At 37.4% G+C, this 13,863-nt stretch overlaps 1 protein-coding gene across 4 annotated transcripts in view; it reads right to left on the bottom strand.

Annotated features, from left to right (window-relative positions):
- Window positions 1-8,390: 8,390 nt before the first annotated feature.
- The window catches only part of LOC124619344 (mesocentin-like), a 628,722-nt gene continuing 623,249 nt past the window's right edge, over window positions 8,391-13,863 (bottom strand). For all 4 annotated transcript variants that reach the window (XM_047145661.1, XM_047145662.1, XM_047145663.1 and 1 more), the window contains one exon: window positions 8,391-9,730. In XM_047145661.1, the coding sequence (XP_047001617.1) occupies window positions 9,723-9,730 (8 nt within the window). In that variant the 3' untranslated portion in view covers window positions 8,391-9,722. The remainder of the gene's footprint in view (window positions 9,731-13,863) is intronic.

Genomic DNA, 13,863 nt, shown 5'->3' with positions numbered 1-13,863 from the left:
GCAAGACCTGTCCCATACATCCTCCCACCACCACCTACTCCAGTCCGGTCACCAACATACCTATCCCACCAAAGGCAGGGCTATCTGTGAAACCAGTCATGAGTCATGTGGTCTACATGCTAAGCTGCAACCACTGTGCTGCATTCTATGTAGGCATGACAACCAACAAGCTGTCTGGCCACATGAATGGCCACCAAAAAACTGTGGCCAAGAAACAAGTGGACCACCCTGTTGCTCAACACGCTGCTAAACTTGATAGCCTTCATTTCAATAACTGCTTCACAGCCTGTACCACATGGATCCTTCCCACCAACACCAGCTATTCTGAATTGCACAGGTGGGAACATTCCCTGCAATACATCCTACGTTCCTATTAACTACCCTGACCTCAACCTTCATTAGTCGTTGCCCTCACCCATCCAGCCCCTCCCCTGCTCCCATTCCAGCACTACACAGCTGTCATTCCACCACCACATCCAGTCTTTTTTATTTATTTTATTTTATTTTTTATTTATTTCTCTCATTCTCCCCTACTTCCTCCCCCCACCCCCCACCCCCACCTCTTCCCTGCCCACCGCCCAACCTGCAGCACTTCACTGCCCACCATCCCCACAATACTATCCCTCTCCCTCCCTGCCCAAGCCTCCTCCTTTCCTCCCCCCCCCCCCCCCCATTCGCCACTCCCATCATGTTAATTTTTTAAAAATCTATATATAATAATAAACACAAAAATATGCATTTTACAACAGCAAACATAGTTAACACTACAGTACATAAAAAAATTATGTTGAAGAACAAATACATGGAATTAAAAAATGCAACATAATTGATAGCAACAATAATTACAAACATTTATTGACTTTCGAAAAGATTGGAAAAATCTCACCCTAATACACTGTCATAAAAATTAAATTTTAATATATTCATTAATTAACTCACTAACACCAGCGAGATCTAGTTGAGACGAAAAAATCAGATACTGAAACATATCTATGTAGGTAAAAATAGTAAAACTTATTTTATGGAGAACTGTATCTGTTGCACTTACCGAGTTTGAAAAAGCGCTCTTCAATCGTTGTAATGAACTGTTCGGGCATTAGACATGCCAGTAGCTGTATTCTAATTGGATTTCTCATGAGCGAGGCCAACAAACTTGTGCTTAAAGCACAATATAAATACAGCAAGGTGACAAGGAATCATGATAGTAATCAATTTCAAGCAGCTAGTACTAAAATGGACTTCAGACACAAACAGTGTAACTCATACAAGCACAAACAGCAATACACAATAGTAATGTGCACTTGTGTACCTGTAATATGGTTTAGCGATCTTGAGATGAACTCCCATCATCCTTTCGGAATGTTATCACATTTATCTGACAATAAGATGGCCTGAATATAAGGCAACCCACCTTTCTTAAGAGGCAGCTTCAGAAAAATTTATTTCTAACATATTCTGACTAATCAAAGTTACAAACTGTTTTCTTAACATAAAGTATGTGCAAAAAAGTTAACATGATGTCTATTCTAAACTTATGCCATTTACTGATTTCTACATTTTGATAATACTAGGAGAAATAAAGCAAACAAAAAGGATTGGTCTACATAAATTTTCGGAACATTTCTTTTCTACCTTTTTTGCTTACTAATCCTGTAGAATGTGGTATAATTATTTTTAATCATCAGCACCATCCTAACAGCACAATTGTAAAATTTATATCTTCGTTGTGACAAATATTTCACAGTTTCTTCCGAGTATGTTGCTATTTCTGAGATTGTCATTAAGATGGGTCCTGAGAACACAGTTGCTCGTTTCCGAATAAATATCGGACTTCGCATCGATACTGATGTGAGAATGTTACAATACCTCTTGCTTCCAAATAAATTGTGGCTTAATCGTCTAACAGCAGCTCTTTCATTGGCTGTGTGGCATCCGTTGACACCCCCCACCCCTCCCACTCCCGTCACAGGTAGCAGCAAGTGTCAACAACATTGCAGCAAGAAACACATATGTACACAACTGACCCCTATCTAGACTTTTACCATCTCCTGCAGAAATGAAAACTATTGAGTATTTGTCCAATTCTGAAGCCAGTTTGATACTGATTACAATTGTATTCGGCAAACTGCTGTTTACACATGGTAAATGTTCATAAAAAGCCAAAGTAAGAAGTATAGAGTCCCAAGTTTGGCCGCACAATGAAATCTGTTGCTCACTCACTGCTCCCCTTCCCTCAATCACATAATAACTCTTAGTCAAGCTGGTGTCACTGTTCCTCTTTCAGCCCTCCCGTAGTGTTGAGCTTGAGCAACTGTGAAAGATAGGCTGCAATACCTTTTATACTATGTTCATCACAAGAACAAACCTGATGTAAACAAACATAAATGTGGTGACTGCCAGCAGCCATTGCCCATGTAAACTGGAGTTGTTACGCTCTTGGAAGTAGGTCCTACTTATGTATTAGATATCTTATCACTGTGTTAAGGTAAATGAAACTTTAAGATAATCTAATGTTCGAAAGTCATAAACTTTTTTCTTAACCATATTTCAGCAATACAGTTTTTTATTTAAAAACTCATTTGACAGTCGCAATCTCTGTGCTTTTGTGCTCAGATTGTCGCTCTGGTAACATGTAGTGTGAAAGTGTCTGACACTGCTTTCTGTTCCACAGTAAAATGCGTGTGGAACACTGTCAAAAAGTGGTGAGTAGCAGGTTGTTCTTAGTGTTTTTATGAGTTTTCAGAGAAAATCATCTTTCAGTTTTTCTGAGGAACTATATTAACTAAACTAAAGGAATTTTTTAACACAGGATGCACAGCTGAATCGGTAGCATTATAGAATGGTAATCCACAATTTTAATCTCTTTATCAACATTTAAAGTATCGCATTAGTTGTTCTTTCTTTTTCACTAAATTTGGCATACCTAAATCTTTGAAATGTAAAATTCATTAAATATGTGCCAAGTACCATATATCTAATTACTATTTTAATTAAAAATGCACTTACTCTTGTTTCTAATTGTTTATTGCAGTTTTTATTGCAAATATCAATTCTTAATTATTGACTTTTTATAAAAGATTGTTAATAAAGTTTATTTAAATTTAGAAAACATTACAAATTAAATTTTTAGGACAAAAACGAAAAATTATCTCAAGGGTAAGTAAAGACATAAGTTGATAATCCATATTTGTAACTACAGTACAAGAATCAACAGTGCCAAACAAGGAAACACATAAATAAAACTTGCAAGCACACGGTGTTTCATAATCTGATCAAAAATTTTAAGTACCAACATCAACATCTATTGTAGTGAACTATTTTTAGGTAGAGAAAGCAAGCCAAATGGTATATGTGTTTCATTAAGACCACTTATATTATTCTATTTCAATAAAATGAAACATATTTCGTGACAGAAATACACATTTCCTTGGAGTCCCAAGACAGATTTAAAATACCTTCACCAATTCCAGAAATAACCTCAGAAAGAAATAGGGCTCTTGAAAGAAATGTATAAGGTAGGAAGAGTTGTGTAAGCCAACAAATCGACTGACCACGGCCTCTGGCTTGCCAAGGAGCACTACAGTCCTGGGTCCATGGATAAACCATGAAAATCCACTGCATTACGCCACACACAAATAGACCCCACCCGTGGGCAGTGCAATGAGACTAGATCTGCTGGGCGAGACCTGCACATCGGTGATAAACAAAGGGCTTCAGATCGGCAGGCCCCATCCGTTAAGAGATACCCGCAGAAATGGCCAGCAGTTTCAGCCTGTCATGGAAATCCACTCATGTGGCCACGCTATCCAGGAGTCACAGACAGCACATTGATGAAATGGGACCATGGTACGATCAATCCATGCAACAGATAATTTCTGCAAATACTCTGAGAATCAGTAATAATGAGGATAGGTAGGAACTCACGATAAAGATGAATACTGAGCCACAGACAGGCATGTAGAAAAGACAATCACACTCTCACAACTAAATTTTTGGCCATAGCCTTTGTCAGAAAATGAGAACACATGCACATTCACAAAATCACTCCACACAAAGCTGGTGCACACATGACTGCATCTCCAGCCACTGCATCTACAGTCTCTGAGCATCAGTTCCAAATGAACCACTCCTCACTCATCCCTGCCTCTCATCAGCAGCTGCTAGGCTAGTGGCGAGATGTTGTGACAGCTCTAACTGCAAGCTGAGGGAGTGGTAGGAAGGGGAGAAGCAGTAGGGATGAGGGAGTAGGAAAGCGGCACATGTGCTCAACTGCAGAGGGAGTGGTAGGAAGGGGTGAAGCAGTAGGGATGAGGGAGTAGGAAAGCAGCACACGTGCTCAGCTGTACCCAACCAGTGACGATGCACGACATCTCAGTAAACAAACCATTTCATCTACTGAGACAAAAACAAAATTTTTCCAGTGTTGTTTTTTTCATGTTTCCCTGATTTCCCTGATTTCCCTGACATGTTTGAAATTCCCTTATAATCCCTGATTTCCAGAACCTGTGGCAACCCTGATGTACAACATTTTACCTCAAATAAATGATAAGGTGACTTTCTCAATTCTCTTCCTAGAAAAACATTTGGAATGATTTTCTTTGTAATTTTCTATTAGATGTTAAGTGAACAAACTAAAATTGAGTGAAATGCTTAAACCTTTATGTGCCTAGTATAAGGCGACTTTAAGTCAAACTAAAATGAAAGTACAGAAACCATGAGTACAGATTAACAAACTGTGAGCTAATGCTAAAACGATCTGGACAAACAAAAAATTATAAATCATGAAGTGAAACTTATAGAAAATGACTTTAAATATAAAATACACATCGTACAGAGGCACACTTTGCAGTGAAAGAAACATTTGTTTACACCGAGTAATTTTATAAAGAAAATTCTCTGTCTCAACCAAAGGGGCCAGTGATTTGTATTTCGTATTATAGATGTTGTTGAAAATACAAAATCCGATGACTTTTCATGGCCAGGGAGGGCAGATTTACTGTACATCAGTTATCATGATGAAAGTGAACAAAATGCTACCTTTGAATTTTTGTAAGTTGTTCATGACCTGCTTTTTGAGATTCAGTCTCACTCTCACTTGTTTTTTAAGACACACACTTCTCTCTCTCCTGCCTTGTCCATTGCCTGTGTAAGCATTTGTAATTTTCATTGATAATAAGTATGTTAACATGAAATTGTGGAAGTGGGTTTATTTCAAAGAATAATAACACCATTTTCACAGCTGATGGATCAGGTGCTAAGTTTTTGTGAGTACTTATTCTGGTTTCTGGAAGAAAGGCTTGCTGACGAACAATTAGCAGTCATTTTTTTACATCTCATGCAGATCACTACCAATGATAGCAAACTTTTTTTGGAGCCTGCTTATCAATTCTCTATTAAGTCCCACACCTTAACGGGATCAAACTGACGTGCCTGTAATAATTATTATTCACACAGGTGTGAATTGGAAATTGTGAGCCTATTATTCCATCAGTGGACAATGATTCTACATCTCTCTGTCTCACAACCAGAATATGTAACAGTATTTGTTCTTTTTGTCATATAATTCTTCCTCTTGGTCTTAAAGGGAGAGTTATAGTAAGAGCGTCAGTTCACAAACTTAGTACAGGGCATTGTTCGAGGGCTCAAAATACTACCTCTGCCATCCCTGTGGATATATTCCCTTGCTGAATTTTTCCTTAATTATATGGAGTAGTTCAAAATTAACAGCAACATCCAATCAGTGAACATCAAACATAGAAATTATTTGTACTGAGACAATATTCTCTTAAACATTGCACACGAATGTGTTTACTACACTGCAGGTTGAATTTTCAAAATGTTCACAACAGAATTTTTTATTTAAATAGAACAACTTCCTTGTGGCACACTTCTTTAATTCTGCACAGTTTAGAGTCTTCTGGTGTACTGTTTTAATATGTATATACCTCTGTAAATCAACTTACATAAAATTCTTCTTTGTAGTAGACTGTGTCATATTTTAAAAATGATGAACCAATGCTTAGGTCACTATTGCAAGTGACCCTAATTGGGGTATATAATACTACTGGGAGATGCAAATTCATAAAACAGCCCCACTACTGCACCACTAATTTCTTCAAAGTAGCATAAAAATAGTTCATGATATGAATGAAAGCTGAGAGAGGAGAGGAAAGTTTTTATTCATTGTAATTTAAAACAGAATTGATTTGCCCCTGTGAGGTAAGAGGGAGCTGCTTTTCTGATATAGTGCTTGTAGTGACTGGAGGATGTTACAGTGGGTGAAGTGCATTGTGTGCCTCCTAAAGAAATGTTTAAGTACTGCAGTACTGCACTGCACTGAAATAGTAGCTTCCTCCTGATTCACCTATGTGAGCCCATAAAATAATTCCATTTTAAATTACAGTTAATAAAAAATCTTAGCTCCTCTACATTCCTCACACCCAATCACATGGTGAATTTCATTTAGACTTCTTCTAAGATATTATGAGGGCACAAGTGAAGATAGTCCAGCACACCATGAGAAAGTAAATAATGAAAAACATATTTACAAAAATAAATTATGCACCTTGCACAAATCTTGGGCATCCACCTATCTTCTAATAAGACTAAAAACACTATATAAATGAAAATCCCCTGTGTTTGATGTTAACTGCACAGAAGCCCAGTATTATTTCTCTGTTAATACAATACTGAGTACTGAATACTCTATAGTGGCTAATGACTCCTCTGAGTATTTGGGTACAAGATGATGACTACGCCACAGATTAACAGTTTCTACACATTTGTGGTACAACATTCAGTCTCAAGCTGCAACAATTCAACAGGGCAAAACATTATACCCCACATTTTTCTGCACTCTAAATGATATGATAATGTAACATCCACTTTCATATTCTAACTTAATCGTAATAGGAATCCTATTTTGTCAGGGAAGTCTTATTTGGTTTGTAATCATTGGACATGCTTGAGAAGTGAGTGACCACTCACCCAGACCAATCAGCAGTTGGTTATTCCACGTACTTCATGTGTATTTGTACTTGAAATTCACATTAAACAAAAACGGTAACAACACAGGAAAACAATCGCCATGCATACTGACAGAGGTGTGCTACTGCAACTACTACTGAATATTAACTCACTAATCTTGCTTTCCATTGAAGTGTCCTTATTTAAGTTTCCACCTCATGGCACCCAAAATATCAAAGGTTGCTGCAGCACGATACCTCTGCTTAAAAATACATCAGTTTGAGTGCACAGCAACTAAAGTTATTGCCAGCTACCTCTCAGTATAGCATTGTCTCTGAATGACATCAGTATTATTAAGACTCCTGAATAACTGTGAATATCAGATAGGGCTTGCATACAGAGTGTGTGTGTGTGTGTGTGTGTGTGTGTGTGTGTGTGTACGCGCGCACGTGCGTGTGAGTAACCATTCGAAAGGTAGTAATGTGTCTGTATCAATGCCATGGCACCCATGTATCAATCAGCTACAGGTGAGTGTTTACCTTTCTCCCATTTCTTGTTTAGCCACAGTGGATTTTCTGTTATTGTAATATTTCACTTCCCGGTGAGCTTAAAGATGTAGATGAGGTATGAGTAGTCCTTTGAATTAAAGCTATCCGAATTTCAGTAGGTACTCTTACAAGTTAGTTTCATAGCAAATTTCATCTGTTACAGCTATTTTAATTTACAGAAACTACATAAATAAATAAAAAGTATGCCTTAGTAGCTGAGTGGTCATCTTGCCTTGACTGCCACACAGAGGACTAGGTCCAATTCCTGGTACTACCCTGGTTTTTCCTTGGGAGGAGACATGAGCATGATGATGTTGCAATCAGCCTCATATGAGACAAACTGCAAAGCTACTCCATCATGCCCTTCCATGTCACATACAAATGATGCCTTATGGTAGAGGATTACATGGCATGTGGTCGGCACCATATCGTCCTCTGTGCCTGATTGAAACTATGTTCTATTTCATTGAGGTATGTACACTGCTCGACAAAATATTTTACACTCCATCATCATCCTGTGTTGTTACCATCATCAGTTTCATTGAGGTATGTACACTGCCCGACAAAATATTTTACACTCCATCATTACCAAATTACATAAAACAGCCTAGCCTTAATGTGCAAGCTGCACATTTTCTACATCATTTTAACCAACCTCGGTCACTGGCTGGCAATGTATGAGACAAAAAAGATTGCAGAAGAAATCTAAGGTGTTTATGCAGATGTGAATGTGTATTACTCCTTTGTAGGTGGGACTTTTTAAGAAAAACACACAGCAATACAGTATTTCAAGTGAGAAATACTTGCAGCACATATAACTTACCTAAATAAACTGAATGCTTTACAATAAATATGGAGTGAAATGAAACTAAAATATATTCAATCAATAAATTTATTTTGATAACAGAAGCAGTGCTATGCAAATACTCTGAATGGCAAGCATATGACGATTCCACCTTTTTGACAATCAATGTGCCATTATTATAAATATTTACAACATACATTTTTACAGTCCGTGAACATGTTAGTAGGAGGCAAATTCTGCATCAAGACAAAAAAAGTGGAAACAATATTTGGAACTAGCTGCCATTAGCACACAAAGGACAAATGCCAACCTTCACAGTTATGTTTCTGTGATGGCTCATTTTATCAGTAAAAGAAATATAAACAAGTTCTTGTCAATTAAGTAACTGGAATGTCTTGCTCATTGTACGTTTATATATATTATATATATATATATTTTACATTTCAACTTGTTTAGACTTTTCAAGATATAATAAATCTTTTTATTGGTCAGTTGCACTTTAGGCAATAAACTCTGCATTCAGTCTGAAATGTTGCATGGCAAGCAACAGAAGGCAATATTCCTGCCACAAACACAAAAGGCGCTCCTCTTGATATCTTGCAGTTCAACTTCTAAAGATACCACAGATCCTACTAAAATGGATATCACAAGTGTAAGCACTGGGATTGAATTGCATTTACTTAATCCTTATTCTGTTTCTTTCACATACAGTTTTGAACCAGTCCAGCCTCTAAACATCTGAATTTGACCACATGTCAACAATATTGATTGTAATATTTATTCCATCCCAGTATTCTGAAGGAAGCTGAAAGAAGCTTCTTGAATGTGCACTACCACTGATTATCAAATACAGGCAAAGCAGATTTTCCAGTTTATTTTGCAACTTAGCCATTGCACTCAAAACTTATATATATTTACTCTTTTCCACTGGCATGAAAGTTGGAATTTTGTAAGAATGCAGTACCTGCCTTTTATTCTTCAGCATTGGTGATATAATGAAAAATGCTGCAAGGCAGTCATTATGTGACTGCTAGAAAACAAAGCAAAAAGCTGTCGTCGTAAATACAAAATGGAAAACATGCACACGCACACGCACACGCGCGCACACACACACACACACACACACACACACATCACACAGCATAAAAAAGGGAGAAAATAGAGCTAATTAACAAAAAGTTGAGATTTTACAATAATTTTGCACACAATATGTGTCAAAAATCTAAGACTGAAGAACAACGTGTATGTATAAAACAAACGTGAACATATATATATATATATGTTATTGTTCTGAGTTTTGCTGAACTTCTGATGATAATGTAGAACGGACAAAACTGTGCTGAGGCAGTGAAGGGGCCAGCCAGGTGGCACAAGGTGCTTTCACAGGTGGCTGTTCAGTCACTTCAGGGCCCTGAAAACACAAGAGCAAGAAATAACAAAAGGAATAAGCAAATTTATCAATCAGCTATCCATTACAGCAGTATTAGTCATAGGGTGCATAAGCAAGAGGCATAATAACCAATAATAACTTGTCCCCTCCCACTCCCTAGGGATAATTTGGTGGTTCCCCTTGGCAGTGCATGTAGGTCATATTGCAGGGCCACAATATTGTTACACATAAATATGCTTTTAAATACCTTATAAATTAATTAAACAACTGTGCTCTAGGTATAGCTTGTATAATAATCGATAAAGCAAAAGCATGTTTCATCTTTTTATTATTTTTATGCTAAAATTACCAATCACAAAAGATGTCTTATCTTCAGCCAGGGGCAACGTGCATGTCTGCATTCAGCTCTTTCCGAGTGATCCTGCAGGGCACATTGTTATCACACTGGATATAGTTTATAGCCTGTCTGTATGTCGGAAGTCACTATTTGCTTGTCAAATCTTTTTTGGTTGCTCTAGAACATCAAGAGCCACTATTTTCCCATCTAGTCTTTTCCTGTTGCTCTAGAATGTCGGGAGTTTTTTTACACATCCTCAAGTATCACCCATACACTTACACATATACAGTCTCATGCCAGCAATTTTGTAGCCATTTTTGCGAGCTTGTGTATGGAACCTTACTTCAAAATATACCAAACTCAACAAAAATTACCATAAACTTTTTCCTGTGTTTATAACACTGAACACAAATTTTCATGTTTCCAGAATTATGTACATTAAATGTCAGTCAAAAATCACTTCTAAATTAAGTCTTGGTTTTCTTGTTACAATCTTTGAACTATACTAATTATCAAATGAAACTGGTCTGCGATTTTATAAAGAAAAATCGGTAATTCGCTGATGGTTGGAGGGTTAAGTACTCATGATACATGTCATCATTACAAATAGCTCTTGTGTCATTTACCTACAGCATCACATATATACTGATCCTCTTTATGGCATTGGCCTTCCATCTCCTTCCTGGTTGGCCCAACAATCTCCATCCCCTGGCTGATGTACTTCTGAGGTTTGACAAAGAGGGAGAAACTGCCTGCATTACTGCGAACCCATTTATCATGGCATGTTAGTTCATGACTGTGTTTGACCTCTACTGTGGGTTTACGCTGAGACAAATTCCAACAAACTCTATCAATTGTGAATGTAGACAAGCAGTTTACCGAAGTGTTCTTTTAATCAGTTAAAGGTGATACAACAAAAATCAGACTGAGCTAGCATTTAGAATACATACCGAATATGTTCAACTAATAGCAATTGCTCTCAAAGTACATCCATTACCCGGTGCACACACCCCTGCATTTGCACATGTCTACTCAGAGCATTTTCGATTGTTATTTCTTGCGAAGCTGTGTGGGAACATCACTACTTATGCCTTCCAGTGGACTGCAAGAACATATTTGTAGTCAACTGCCCACCCACCACCAATGAATTGATCAATTTTGGTGAATGTGTAAGGACACATTCAAGGTAAATAACACATACACACTAATACACCTTTAAAAATAATTCCATAGTAATGTGAACAGTCTCATGATTTATTATTATTATTATTATTATTATTATTAGATTTTGTATCTTATTGGAAATACCATTACAGCCCATTCCATCCAGCTAATTAATCCATTTTTCCATAGTCATGTGTGTGAAATGTTGTACTTGTTTTTCGCCGACATTCTACTTCTTGTGTATATTTTTATTCTTCTCAATTACTCTCATATTGCAGCTCATACTCTGATTCAATACAGTACTCTAGGAACAGACATGATTTGGTCAAATTTCATTCTAATCTCTTTTTTTAATTTCTGGAAAGTTTGGTGGTACTGTAATTGGATTATTTATGTTTTATTTCCAAGGGCCACTTTCTTGAACAAGAAGGTGAATCCTAGGAAACTTAATGAATGTATCCTCATTGCTCATTTATTTCCAATTATTATTTTTGCCATTACATGTCAGAGTCCCCCTGCCATAGCATGGTTTGATGAAAATACTAAAAATGTACTATGCAGGTATTGAGAGAAGTCCATGACTAACTCATTGTACGGATTTCTCACTGTCATAAATTAATAAATAAGTAACTTCTCAACAGCAAACTGAAGTTTCTGAAATAAAACTACAAAAAAATTCTGCACAGCAAAGTTTTGTAACACAAGTTTCACATATTTTCCTCCAGGTGGCACATCATCTCTGAAGGAAATACTTGTGTTAATGTTAACTACTATGTGATTAAAATACCTTGAGACTTTAAACAGTTCCACCTGATAGAGGGGCCTTGATGCCATTGCCTCGGTAAGAGCAACAACAAACCTGTTTCCACTGCTGTGCCGCAAATATCTCTGCATGTATTGTGACCCTGTCGCCAACCCGTCAGTAAAAGGTTGTACACACTGCCAAGCATCAGTTACTTGCATGTTCCTCAGCTCTCATTTCAAGTGCAGAATTTTCAGGTGTTCTCCCTTTATCAGCTTTTGTTGGGAACTAGTGTAAGATGGTGCAAAGAGAAGCACTGCATAGGAACATTGAATGTAAGATCCATGTGTCAAGGAAAGCTAGACATAGTGAAAAGAGAAATGGAGAAAATTAACAGCGACATATTGGGAATAAGTGAAATGAGGTGGACTGGCATGGGAGAATTTGCTTCGGATGGCCATATGGTGTATTATTCTGGGCACGATAACAACAGAAGTAATGAGGTAGCCTTCATAGTTAGTGATAAAGTGAGAAAAGCTGTAATGGGATGCAAATATAAAAATGATAGAATGATGTCCATCAGACTCCAAGGTCAGCCCCTCAACATCACAGTAATTCAAGTTTATGCACCAATGCTGAAAAGGAAATTATTGACCAGTTCTATGGAGATTTACAAGAATTACTACTGTCAACACCAAAAAATGATATCGTCTTCATAGTTGAAGATTGGAATGCAAAAGTGGGAAATCAAACTGTAGAAGGTATAACAGGGAAATGTGGTCTTGGTACAACGAATGAAGCTGGACAGAGACTCCTAGTATCCTGCCAAGAAAATTCTTTGATAATTACTAATACACTGTTTCAACTACCAAAACGACGCCTATATACCTGGACTCCACCAGATGGCCAACACCGGAACCAAATTGATTACATACTTTGCAATCAGAGGTGGAAGAGTGCAGTTCAGTCAGCTACAACAAGACCTGGGGCTGACTGCGGATCAGATCATGAGCTCCTGATTGCAAAATTTCAGCTGAAACTTCAGAATGTAGCAAAAAGTATCCCAACTTGCAGATACGACCTTAACTCTATACCCTCCGACTACGCTGTAGAGGTACAAAACAGATTTAATGTATTACAGCTGGAGGACAAAAGCTCGCAAGAGATGTGGACAGAAGAAGCTAATACTGTCAAGGAGGCCGCAGAGAAACACATTCCCAAGAAAAGGAACAGTAAGAAGGCTAGATGGCTATCAGTTGAGGCACTGCAAGTTGCAGAAGAATGAAGGAAAGCAAAAATCAAGAGAGATAAATCAGCTATGTTTGAATTAAATAAAGATTTTCAGAAATTAGCTAGAAGAGATAAAAATATATTCTTTAATGAACAGTGCAAGGAAGTTGAAGATAGTAACAGAACGGGGAAGACAAGAGATCTTTATAAGAAAATTAGAGAAATTAAAGGAAAATTCCAGGCAAAAATTGGAATGATAAAAGATAGAAACGGGAAAGATCTGAGTGAAGCAGAGGATGTTAAGGAAAGATGGGCAGAATATGTAGAAGACCTATACAAGAAAGAACTGCATAGTGACAGGGCTCCTACTGCTGATGTTAATGTTAATTTAGAACTAGAGCCAGATATTTTGGAGAGCGAAATCCAGTGGGCCCTTGAAAATATGGCTGATAACAAAACTAGTGGACATGATGAAATACCAGCAGAATTGTTTAAAGTCACTGGAAAGGATGCAGTGAAAGTGCTGCACTCAATATGTCAAAAAATATGGATCACACAGCAGTGGCCAGAAGACTGGAAAAGATCAGTATTCATCCCCATTCCAAAGAAGAGCAGTTCTAAAGAGTGCTCAGATTACTGAACAATCGCACTTATTTCACATGCTAGCAAAGTTATGTTGAA

This window comes from Schistocerca americana, chromosome 6, assembly GCF_021461395.2.
Source record: "Schistocerca americana isolate TAMUIC-IGC-003095 chromosome 6, iqSchAmer2.1, whole genome shotgun sequence".
Classification (NCBI taxonomy): Eukaryota; Metazoa; Arthropoda; class Insecta; order Orthoptera; family Acrididae; genus Schistocerca; species Schistocerca americana.
The sequence above is the reverse complement of the archived record's forward strand: the minus strand, read 5'-3'. Positions and strand labels throughout refer to the sequence as shown.